We start from the raw sequence: 12,686 nt of genomic DNA, 5'->3' as shown, positions 1-12,686 counted from the left end.
GAGTTGAAACGTGACAGAAGCCCTGTGGCAAAAGGAAGGTTAACTGACTACCCTCGACCCCTCCTGCTACAGTTTCCTATGCTGTTTCATATTTGGTGTACTCTTTCAATTCATTTGAAGAACCATCTATTTAGAAATTGTAAGAAGTGTTTTCCCCCAGGTAGTGGTACTGTTTCCAGCTGGGCAACTCAACACATCTGTACAACCATCCTGAATTTAATTTTCATCAAATTTACTTCTCCCCCTAAGGATGGTGTTCTCATTGGAAGGAAGAGCAAGTGCTCAGCCTTACAAAACCCTGCTTCACATCCAAGACTCTGTGTTAACACTGGAGTTGGTTCATCAAATGAAAATTCTGAGTGCTCCGGAATTCTCTAGTGTTTATTAACTTGCTGTTTTTATCTCAAACACACTGAATCAGCCTCTTTGAAGGTTTTTGTTTTGTTTTTGTTTTAGACAGGGCACCCTCATAGAAGACCCTAGAAGAGCTGAAAATGTTTAACAAGGGATCTTATTGATTCACATATATATTAACATGAAAAGTGTTTTATCTTGTCTACTTTCACTCATTTTTAAAATTCAGTGTTTACCAAGTACTGAGTATATGCCAGGCAGAATTCTAGGTACGGTAGTACAACAGAGAACAAAGATTTCTGCCCTCCTGGAGTATACAATTCCTAATAGCAATACATAGTCAACATAATGAGGAAATTATATAGTATTTAGAAGTGTTAAGGTCTACAGAATAAAGAGCCAAGAGAGATGGGAGTGTGGGCACAGAGACACACGTTGCCGTGTCGAAAGATATTTAGAGTGATCCTCTTTGAAAATACGACATTTGAGAAAAGACTTAAAGGAAAAATAAGGGAGAGACACTTATGGATCTCTGGGGAAAGAGAATTACAGGAAGAGAGAAAAGCCAGAGTAAAGTCTCAGAAGTGGGTACATGGTCTGATGTGTGTGAAAAATAGCAGAGGTGAGGAAGAAAGTTATGGGTAGAATACTAGAAACTAAGGTCAGACTTTAGGATAGGGAGTGAATCTGTAGCAGCACTAATAGGTCTGGTTCAAGAATGAGTGACAGACTTTTACTGCTTTGAGTAAAGATTTATTCTTCTGCATATTTCCAATGCAATTTCACTTTCTCTTTAATATTTGTAAAAACCTAAAACATATAACTTTATTGAAGTGTAATTTATGTACAATAGGCCGTATTCATTCAAACCATACAAGTCAATAAATTTTGATAAAAGGTTACACTGAACTCACCACCACACTCAAGTTACAGAACATCTCCATGATCCCTAAGAGTTTCCTCACAAAGCTTTGCAGTGTGTCACTCCATCTACACCAGTACCAGGGAATTAACAGTCTGCTTTTGCCACTAATGACTGGTTTGCATTTTCTAGTATTTTAATATAAATGGAATCCTACAGTATATACTCTTTTATGCCTGGCTTCTTTTAGCACATTTTTGAAATTTATTCATGCTAATGTACACGAGTAGTTTCTGACTTTTTATTGCTGAGCATTCTATCATATAAATACACCTTATTTAGTTTATTCTTTCCCTGATAGGTAGAAATTCGGTTTTTATACCTCCCATCAAATTATAATACATTAATGTTGCTTTTATCAAGTGCATTCAGTAACAATTACAGTGATCACACTATCCAGAAATTTTAAGTACTTAAAGCCTGAAGACATAGGAAATCTTAAAAGTTAAATCCAAATTTATATAGGTATTCTTGCTCCAGAAGAGTTATGATAAGTTAATAAATAAAAGACATCCCTAGTTCTCCTCTATTCTCTTTTTGTGCCTGTTTTTTCCCTCATCTTTCTTTCTTGTTGTGATATTCCCTACAGTGATGAAAGATGAAACCAGGATTTGAGATCAATGCTAAATTCCATGATTAATTAGCCATGTTACCTAGTAAATAATCTATAAAATGAGTATCATTGTTGTTTAGTATGGTGAGGTGAATGGTAGGCCCAAGAAGGAAATGCTTGCACCCTAATCCCTGCAGTCCATGAGTATTACTATAAAGCAAAAGATACGATTGAGTTTCTTGAGATGAAGGTTTTTCTGATTATCTGGGAGGACCCTAAATGAGATCACACGTATCCTTGGGAAAGAAAGGCAGATTGAGTTTGGGGACACATAGAGAAGAGATATAAAAACAGAGCAGAGGGAGCTGCAGCCATCACAAGCCAAAGAATGCTGACAGCACCAGAAACTGGAAGAAACAAAGAGCAGATTCTTCCCTAGAGCCTCTGCAAGGATTGTGGTTCTGTTGACACTTGATTTTTGACTTCTGGCCTTTTAAAAATTCTTTATTTTTTAAAGACAAGGTCCAGCTCTGTTGTCCAGGCTGGAGTGCAGTGGTGCAGTCTCAGCTTACCGAAGCCTCAAACTGCTTGGCTCAAGTGATCCTCCCGCCTCAGCCTCCCACGTAGCTGGGAATACAGGTGTGTATCACCATCATTACCAGCTAAATTTTTACTAGAGATGAGGTCTCACCATGTTGCCCAGGCTGGTCTCAAAACCCTGGCTGAAGTGATCCTCTTGCCTCAGTCCCCCAAAGTGCTAGGATTACAGGCATGAGTCAGGATTACTTCTAGACTTTACAACAGTTAGAGAATAAAATTACATTGCTTGAAGTCACCGAATTTCTGGTTATTTGTTACAGCAGCCACAGGAACCAAATAATCCTGGTTTACTTCCCAACACAAAGAATAAGCCAAACAATGTACAAGTGCTTTATAAACTAAACTGTTACACAAGTACAAGCTCTCTTTACTGGTCACTTTCCACAGGGATTTCCAATACCATGTACGCAGTTATTGTCATAGATCAGTATTGATGGAAAAGACTTCAGGAGAGTTCCTGGGGCTTTCCTGTCTCACTGCATACCCTTCTCCCTAATCCTTCTTTCCAAAAAGTTTAGTATTTCTTTCATTAGTGGTGTGGATATTGCTAATTTTAGCAACTCCAAAGAAAAAGAGTAGTTCTAACTACCTTAGCCATGTCTCTTGAATCTGGCAAGCAATTATTCTCTTTATTACAAGATCCTATGTCAGTTCAGGATATGGAGCAGGTTTTCTCAACAGCAGCAAGACTGGTGTTTGGGACTGGACAATTCTTTGCTGCGGAGAGAACTCTGCACATGCTGTATGTTTAGCAGTGTCCTTGTCCTCTACCTACTAGATGCCAGTAGTACCGTCCCCAGTCATGACAATCATGTATTTCTCAGAATAATGCCAAATGTTCTTTTCTCTTCTTTTTTTTTTTTGAGACAGAGTTTTGCTCTTGTTACCCAGGCTGGAGTGCAATGGTGAGGTCTCGGCTCACCGCAACCTCCGCTTCCTGGGTTCAGGCAATTCTCCTGCCCCAGCCTCCTGAGTAACTGGGATTACAGGCATGCGCCACCATGCCCAGCTAGTTTTTTTGTATTTTTAGTAGAGCCGGGGTTTCACCATGTTGACCAGGATGGTCTCGATCTCCTGACCTCGTGATCCACCCGCCTCGGCCTCCCAAAGTGCTGGGATTACAGGCGTGAGCCACCCCGCCCAGCCAAATGTTCTTAAGCAAACTGCTCTACCCTCACTCCCCGACAAACAAGTCAAGAAACCCTGCTTTAGAAGATGCCAGGATATGACTCGCCAAAGATCTATCTAGTGTGACTGAATTAGGGAAGCAGAAGCCTAGAAAAGCCAGTGACACATTTTAAAATCAACTCCATCTTAAACTTCCCAGTCATGACCCATGGTCCTAAGATGGTCACAGCTAAGAAAAAACAGCTTCAAGACACCTCTAAGAACAAACTCCTACAACACAAAGTCCAGATGTCCCAATACCCATAACAATATATGCTTCGAAGAATTATAGTAATGCTTTGATGCACTTACACACTAAGATGTCAAGGATGGATGGATTGATTGATTTGAGATGGAGTCTTGCTCTGTCACCCAAGCTGGAGTGCAATGGCATTATCTCAGCTCACTGCAACTTCCGCCTCCTGGTTCAAGCGATCCTCCTGCCTCTACCTCTTGAGTAGCTGAGATTACAGGTGTGCCCCACCACACGTGGCTAATTTTTATATTTTGTAGTAGAGATGAGGTTTCACCATGTTGGTCAGGCTGGTCTTGAACTCCTGGCCTCAAATGATCCACCCATCTAGGCCCCTCAAATTACATGCGTGAGCCACTGCACCTGGCCAAGGATGGAGTTCTTTAAATCAATAAAGGACTAAATTTGGTCATGCTATCTGCATTATCTGCCTGTATACACACCTGAGTCTTTACATAGAGAAGACCCCTATATAAGAAAAATTTAAAGACAGTGCATTCCTCTACTTGTTTCCTGAGGACACCCTAGTCTGTAATGGAGCTTTCAATAAACTATCTCTTCTCACTGCACTTTGCAAGTCATTTTGAATTCTTTCCTGTGCAAGATCCAAGCCTCTCTTGGGGTCTGGATCAAGATCCCCTTTTCGGTAACAGCTCTACCTCAGATAGATAACCCCAATCTCCATTCATACATTAGGATTTGTCCTAGACCTCAAAAGAAGATATACAACCTAGCAGCCTGATGATTTCATCATGAAATTGGTCTTTTTGATAGTCCCATCAGTGTTTCTTTTTTTTTTTTTTTTTTTTTTGAGATGGAGTTTCGCTCTTGTTACCCAGGCTGGAGTGCAATGGCGCGATCTCGGCTCACCGCAACCTCCACCTCCTGGGATCAGGCAATTCTCCTGTCTCAGCCTCCTGCCATCAGTGTTTCTTAAATGATGATCAACATTCCTATTTGTGGTAGAATCACTTGAGCTTCTTTTTGACCTGCTGAGAGAAAGATCCAGGAATTTCCATTTTATAAGTTTTGCAGATGATTCTTAAAGTTTCTTTGATAAACATTAGTTTGGAAGAACTTCAGACTCCAGGTGGATGCCATTATATTTATTCTACTCTCCTGGTTCTGGAAACACATCCCACTTCTCCCTGACAAAGTCCTCCTTCACACTTGCTGTCAGTTGAACATCTGATTCTGGAGACCCCAGCCTAACTTATGCCTACACTGACATCTCAGGTTGTCTATCTTCACTTACAGTACTGATGCCTCACCTTTCTGTCCCCAGTAGTATTGATGTCCTTGAATGCAAGCTCTGATTTCTTTGGATGCATCCAGAGCTCTTATGTTTGTCTCTATACAGATAAAACCTTGCCTATGACTAATGTAGTAACTCTATCAACACTTACAGCCTTAACATATTTTTGTATTCCTTCCTGCATCCTAAATCCTGGCCTTGTCCCTCCCACCTCTTGACCCCTGTGGATACAATAGTCTAGAGAGACCAGAAATCTATAGGTCTAGGTAGAGAAATAATCAAGTTGAAGGAATTCGGTTCCTTTTTCAACATTCCCCATCTTGGCTGCCTAAAGAAACTTAAGCATAATCTTTTCTATATTTCTCTATCTTATCTCACACTCCACCAATTATCAAGTCCTGTGGATTCAACCTCTTAAATATCTCTTGAATAAACCAAATTCTCTTCATCCTGACATGAGACAATGAATGCCCTGTTCCTCCTGCCTTCCCACAAATACAGAAGACTATTAGCTGCATGGTAGCCACTCTCACTGGTAGGTTAGCCCACAATTGTGCTCCAAAATTATGTAGAGAACAAATTTATAATCTGCCATATGCAAGTTAATATGAAGATGCCACTGATGACACAGAATACTAGAAGCTAATATACAAAAGCACCAAGTTTAACTATAGACCCAACATATCCCTGTCAAAACCCAGCTGGTTTCTTTACAGAAATTGACAACCTGATCCTAAAATTCTTATGAATATGAAAGAGATCCAGAACAGTTAAAACAATCTTCAAAAAAAAAAAAAAAAAAAAAAAAAAAAGCAAAGCTGGAGATCTCATACTTCCTATTATAAAACTTGTTAACAAATTACAGTAGTCAAGACAGTGAGGTACTGGCATAAAGGTAACATATAAATCAATATAATAGAATTGAGACTTCATATATAAACCCAAAGATCTGTGGTCAATTGATTTTTCACAAGTGTGTAAAGACAATATAACAGAAAAAGAATAATCTTTTCAACAAATGGTGCAAGGAAAGCAGATATCCACAGGCTAAAGAATGAAGCTAGACACCTATCTCACATCATATACAAAAAGTAACTCAAGATGGATAGACCTACATGTAAGAGCTAAAACTATAAAACAGAAGAATATACAGAGGGTAAATCTTCACAATCTTCAGTTTTGCGATGGTCTTTTATATATGACACCAAAAGCACAAACAAAACGAAATAAACCAGACCCTATCAAAGTTAAAATTTTTATGCTGCAACTGATACCATCAATAAAGTGAAAAAACAACTCCTGGGAGAAAATATTTGCAATTAATTTATTTTATAGTGGCCTTAGATCTAGTATATATAAGGAACTCTTGAAACTCTGTAATAAGTGAGATAACCCATTTCAAAATGGGCAAAGAATTGAAATAGATATTTTGCCAAAGACATACAAAGTAGCCAATAAGCACATAAATGGTCAAAATCATTAGTCTGAATGTTAACACATCAAAATCCTGAAATACTTCACACCCACTAGGATGGCTATAACATACAGTAACAAGTGCAGGATTGCCACATACATGATTCATTCACTATCAGCCACTACTGCCAGCTTAGGAAGTTAGGAAGCTCTGAGTTATAGCACTACTCCCACAAACACTACATACACATTTTTTAACCTAAAGAACTTTTTTAAAAGGCCAGTTCCACCCTCCAGATTCTGGCCCAGGTATCCGCATGCATTAAGAGTTGATCCTCCTCAGCCACTGTTGAGAATCACAGCACCTGGCTTAAAAAAAAAAAACCTACCCTACATTAGCATATCACTCTACTTTCCTCAGTTTAAGTAAAATATTCACTGGAGACAAAAAAGCAAACCTTATGTCTATGCACACTTACCCCTTTCCTGCCCCCATGCACCCCCTAATTTCTCTCCAACCACCTTAAGGGCTTTTTTTTAAGATAGGGTCCCTCCATGTTGCCCAAGCTTGAATCCAACTCCTGGGTCAAGTGACCCTCCCATCTCAGCCTCCTGAGTAGCTGGGACTATAGAAACCAGCCACCACACCATCTCCATGCATCTTAGGGTTGATCTTGTTACTAGCCCTCACTACTCAGAATTGGTGAGACCTCTCCATTTCTGCTTCACTCACACTATGTGGTTTGCTCACACGGACACCAACAAATACCTGTCAATCCCTATGTCCCTCCTATCTTCCAAAAATACCTAGAAATTGCTGTTCTATTGATGGTGTTATTTCTTGTTTTCTAGTGTTGCTATTATTTGTCTACTGTACTTGGTTTTGCATTTTAGTCACCTGAATGATATTTGGAAGAAGGTGGTTTCACCATTTTCAAATCTTTTTTTCTTCACTTTATTGTCATTTAGGTTATTACAAATAGTAAGTAGAAGCTCTGCAAAAGTAAAAATTGAGTGGGAGGAAATCGTTTTGGGAAAATATTCTGAACTATTTCAGTCCAATTAATATTTGATACTAGGCTTCTACAACATTAGATGTTATTTATGTCAGCATTAGGAGAAAATTCCTATACTTCAAAAAAATTCTCCATTACACCCATCTAAATATTGCCTGATAGTCACAGTATAAATTCCAGCTTGGAAAAACTACTGGCATCAGTTAAGCATCCACTGACACTAAAATTCCTCTTCATCTTAGTTACACAACTACTAATGACCTATTCTAACTGGTAACTTAGGGGAAAAAATAAAGAAATGAGTAAGATGGTTGGTAATATTTCAGCACTTTTCAATGATTAATAAATTTAGAGCCATTGTCCCATCACTTAATCCTACCCAACATTTAATGCACAAAATTTCCAGTTAAAAAAAAAATAGAACCTCATAGATGGGTCTAAATATGCACTTTCTAAAAATATGAAGGCTAGCAGTCAGTAACTTATATAATAAAAAGTCACCATGTCCTAACTATGTACACCTTTCGTTCTCCCCACTGTATACCTGATTTTGGGGAAGGGGAAGATGAAATGGAATAAATTTTAAATTAATACTGGCAAAAAAGAATAAAGTCAGAGATTTTCTTAGACATCACATATGTAAATCAGAAGCCAATATATAAATGATGATCGGTGATTAAAAAATGTTTAGTTTATTTAAAATTCTTGTTTAGGGTCAACTTTATTTACTGGCTCCTTAACCAGTGAAACATTTTGAAATGTATTAGAGAATGGTTGTATGTTTTACATATTTCATATCAAATATAATCAGTGATTTAATAAACTATCAAAAGTTCTTCATTTGTGAACGACGTGAGAGACTGACACTAGCTTTATACGGTTTTGCTTTCTGTTTGAAAAGCCTTACAAATTTAAAGTAATAAATGTATTAATATTCTTATTCTTTCCAGAAGTTCAATTTTAAAAGGAACATTACTGCTTTAAAATTTCAAAACATACAACATAGTCTGTGCTTGTAACATTTTCAGATTTGTCTGTGATAGCTTGATGCTATGAAGAGAAGGAGGGAGAGTAGCTGTGAATGGAGAAAAGAGGGAGAGAATATTCTTACAGTAAATGTTAGTAAAATTAAGAGAAATAATGGGGACTGTCACTCACAATATAAAAATTTCCTGCTGTTTTAGCACAACCTGGTGGTGATAAATTTTAGGTACAGAAGACATCAGAAAAATATTCTAATTACTTTAAATCTACTTAAGTATGCTACTATAATTTTTTCAATTCAGAAATCGAAATATATACATTCAGAGCAGTCAGAAAAAAATAACATACACCCTGTACAAAAAAAAAAAATGTGTTTCCAAAAAAGGAGTTAGCCAAAAGCAATAACATAGTTACAGAATTATAGTACCCTGAATTTGTACATACTATTAAGATCAGAAAGTAAAATAAACACACAACCCTCTCTCCCCTCATCTAATTACTTTTATAAAACCTAGTATTGGTACTCCAAAGAACAAAAGTATAAAAACTACTGTATGACTATTCATGACAGTATACACCTTGCTTTATTTCATTTCTTCAGCACCTTTCCTTCTACCACTCAGCTCCTATGACAACTACTTTGTTGGATCAAATTAAGAAAAGTCTAAAAAATAATAGCCAGGTCTAACGGTTTGCACCTATAATACCAGCTACTCAGGAGGCTGAGATGGGAGGATCTCTTGAGTTCAGAAGTTCAAGGCTGCAGTGAGCCATGATCATGCCACTGCATTCCAGCTTGGACAGAGCAAGACTGTGTCTCCAAAAAAAATAGTAAGGCTTTATTTACGGCCAAGCATGGTGGCTCACGTCTAGAATCCCAGCACTCTGGGAGGCCAAGAAAGGAGAATCGCTGGATGCCAGGAGTTTGAGACCAGCCTGGGCAACACAGCAAGACTCCATCTCTACAAAAAAACACAAAAACTAGCCAGGCATGGTGTTGTGTGCCTACTGTAATCCCAATTATTTAGAAGGATCACTTGAGCCCAGGAGGTCAAGGCTGCAGTAAGCCAAGATCACAGCATGACCTCCAGCCTGAGCAACATGGTGAGACCTAACACACACAAACACAAAATAATAAGGCTTTATATGAGTGATCACTGGTTACTGATGCTCTTATTCTTTATAACAGAAAATACATGTCTACTGTTAAAGCTCAATAGCATTTGGTATATGGCATGTCAGTCTGCCACATGTACTGAAGTTCAAGAAAGGCTTGGATCCAGTGTGCATTCTGGATGTCAGGAGGGGAAATAAGGCTTGGAAAACAGATATACTATTATTTAAAATATTAAAAATTACATTATTTTAGGAACAGAGAACCAAATCCAATTTGAAATTACCATTAAATTATCATAAAATCGTTTTGCTCTAACTCTTCACGTTTACACCTTTCTTCCCTATATGAAGTTGTAGGTATTTGAGAAACATACTTAACACTGAACTTCCCAATATATTTGGGAAGGTATGATGTGAATATTAATTATAAAACAGTACAGGTAGTTAATGTTACAAGAGCTCAGAGGAAATTTCCCTGCAGAGTTAACTACGGCAATGTTTTTTATGCTGCATTTGTCCTGAGATGTTTGCATAACTCATTCCTCTACCTCACTCATTACAAACACTCCTATGTGCACTCTGAGCTCATCTGAACAGAATAGAACTGAGTCAATGATTTGAGTTACAATTGTCTCCATTCTCCTAAGGAGATGATACAGGAAATTAGGGCTGCATTTTTTCCTGAAAACCTAATTGAGAAAGCCTGTGACAGACGCTAGCACACCTCTCTTTCCCCCTACTCCCAAACTGCTGGCCTCAAACCCATCGTATCTATTTCACCAATGGCTGACACTGTCCTGTCTACACCCAGAGGGAGAAGCAATCATAGGGAGAAGTTTTTGTAAAACATCCAAACTTTATATATTTAAGTCTCATCTTTCCTCATAAACTATTATTTTTTTCTCCCATTTCTACCTTTGTCAAACTCAGCACATAACAAGTCATCCTTTTGTGACATCAAAGGCTTCAAAGTCTTTCTGGAGATCTAGAGTCTACAATTTCTAAATATTTTGCATAACGTATACAGTGCATATAAATTGAGTTATCCTGTACCTGTGAACTGATGATGAAAGATGAGGTCAGGCGCGGTGGCTCATGCCTGGAATCTCAGCACTTTGGGAGGCTGAGGCGGGCAGATCACAAGGTCAGGAGATCGAGACCATCCTGGCTAACACGATGAAACCCCGTCTCTACTAAAAATACAAAAAAATTAGCTGGGCATAGTGGGCACATGCCTGTAATTGCAGCTACTTGAGAGGATGAGGCGGGAGAATCACTTGAACCAGGGAGGCAGAGGTTGCAGGGAGCTGAGATCGTGCCACTGCACTCCAGTCTGGGCAACAGCAAGACTCCATCTCAAAAAAAAAAAAAAAAGATGAATTATTCTGCTCAAACAGGTGGCGTGGATTTTGAAAACCTTTGCTTGCCTCTCCTGAAAGGATGAACAAATGCTAAAGAAAGCTGGCTTTCAACAATAGTGAGGTTTTTGTGATATGTGCCAATTGGAAAAGGTACATTTTACTAAGCCATAGCAAGTAATTTTAAAAGACTCTCATTCCACACTATATGGATCTTTTTCATTATACTGCAATGTAATTTGAAACTAGATTATTTTCCTTGCTAATACTGAGAAACAATTTGTTAGGCTTACATAGTGATAACCTATTTTCTCTTAAAGGTGACAATAATTCTAAAACCGTAATATCTGAAAACAGTTGAAAAAACTATCCCAACACCTCAATACATTGGAAGTCATTAATATAATCACACTATATTATAGACCATGAGTTGGCAAATTTTTTCTGTAAATAGACACAGTAAACATCAGGCTTTACGAAATGTAGTTTCTTTGGCAGCTACTCTGTCACTATAACAGAAAAGCAGCCATAGACAAGTAAAAGAACGATCTTGGTTCTGTTCCAATAAACTTTATTTATGAATATTCATGTTAATAATTTTCATGTATCATAAAAGTCTTTTAAAAAATTTAAAATTATAAACATAATTCTTAGCTCACCGGCCATAAAAAGCAGGCAGCAGGCTGGATTTGGCCCACAGGCCATAGTTGGCTGTCTCTTACACAAGTTTTTATACGTTATGCAAAGTGTTTCAAATTCCAGAGACTTTGGAGACTTTTCATTTTTTAGATTTCTCATTTTAAAATATATACAGGTTTTCTTTCTCATCAATATACTCACATGAGAGAAAATAATTCAGAAAAAAATATAATTCCTTACTTAAAAAAAAAGAGAAAAGCTGTAAAACAAATGTTTCATCTTAAAATATATAATTAGAAAATGTAAAATTAAAGATTAAAATTTTGATTCTATGCAACATAAAATAATATGCATAGATCTGGTACATAATTTCTTAGTTTTCACTTTAGAAAAAAGACAGTGAGAAAAAGGTTTATAAATTTCTCAGCCCCTTTTATAAAAAGTTGCAACTGAAACTAGCAATCACTTACATGTACAACCATGAATTATACCTAGGAACTGGAATTTACCTCGATGAGTTCAGGCTGCTTTTTGAAAAATGCACAATTATATCACAGAACACTGTGGCTTCTACAGTTTGTAACAATTATGAAAAGGAAACTCCTGCCTCCATAACATAAGGAAACAAGAATACTCTTTACATAGCCATCGTCTGTACAAAAAAACTTCATAGTCTGATTTACCTTTATCAAAGGTAAAATAACTCACATTTGCACGGATTACTTTGATCCTCAGTAGTTCCTAAATACAAAATAAATTTTGCATAAACCTTTATCTGGGTTTTCCAAAGCAAGTATTACACTGGCAGAGGTCCATGAGCTGAAGAAAAAGAAATTTCTAATTTTATGACAGCTTCAGGGATTGAGACCTAACTGGTTTCTTGTGCCTATCCATTGTGAACACGTCTCAATCTTCTAATACATCGGTGTCATCTTTTGATGGTTGCTTCACTCTTCGTAAAAGATCCCTTCTCCCAACTTCAATCATCTGTGCTTCCCAAGACTTAATTTCATTACTATAACGAATTTTATCATCTTCAGAAAGCTGAACATATAT

The 12,686-nt window shown here is 37.5% G+C and overlaps 1 protein-coding gene across 1 annotated transcript in view; it reads right to left on the bottom strand.

Annotated features, from left to right (window-relative positions):
- TFAM (transcription factor A, mitochondrial) overlaps positions 1-12,686 on the bottom strand; it is a 38,079-nt gene that overhangs the window by 15,850 nt on the left and 9,543 nt on the right. The window contains exon 7 of the mRNA XM_010339346.3: positions 1-12,686. This exon is cut by the window's left edge and continues 15,850 nt beyond it. Within this exon, the coding sequence (XP_010337648.1) occupies positions 12,537-12,686 (150 nt within the window). The 3' untranslated portion in view covers positions 1-12,536.

Source organism: Saimiri boliviensis, chromosome 12 (assembly GCF_048565385.1).
Source record: "Saimiri boliviensis isolate mSaiBol1 chromosome 12, mSaiBol1.pri, whole genome shotgun sequence".
Classification (NCBI taxonomy): domain Eukaryota; kingdom Metazoa; phylum Chordata; class Mammalia; order Primates; family Cebidae; genus Saimiri; species Saimiri boliviensis.
Note: the sequence above shows the minus strand (reverse complement) of the source record. Positions and strands in the feature narration are given on the sequence as shown.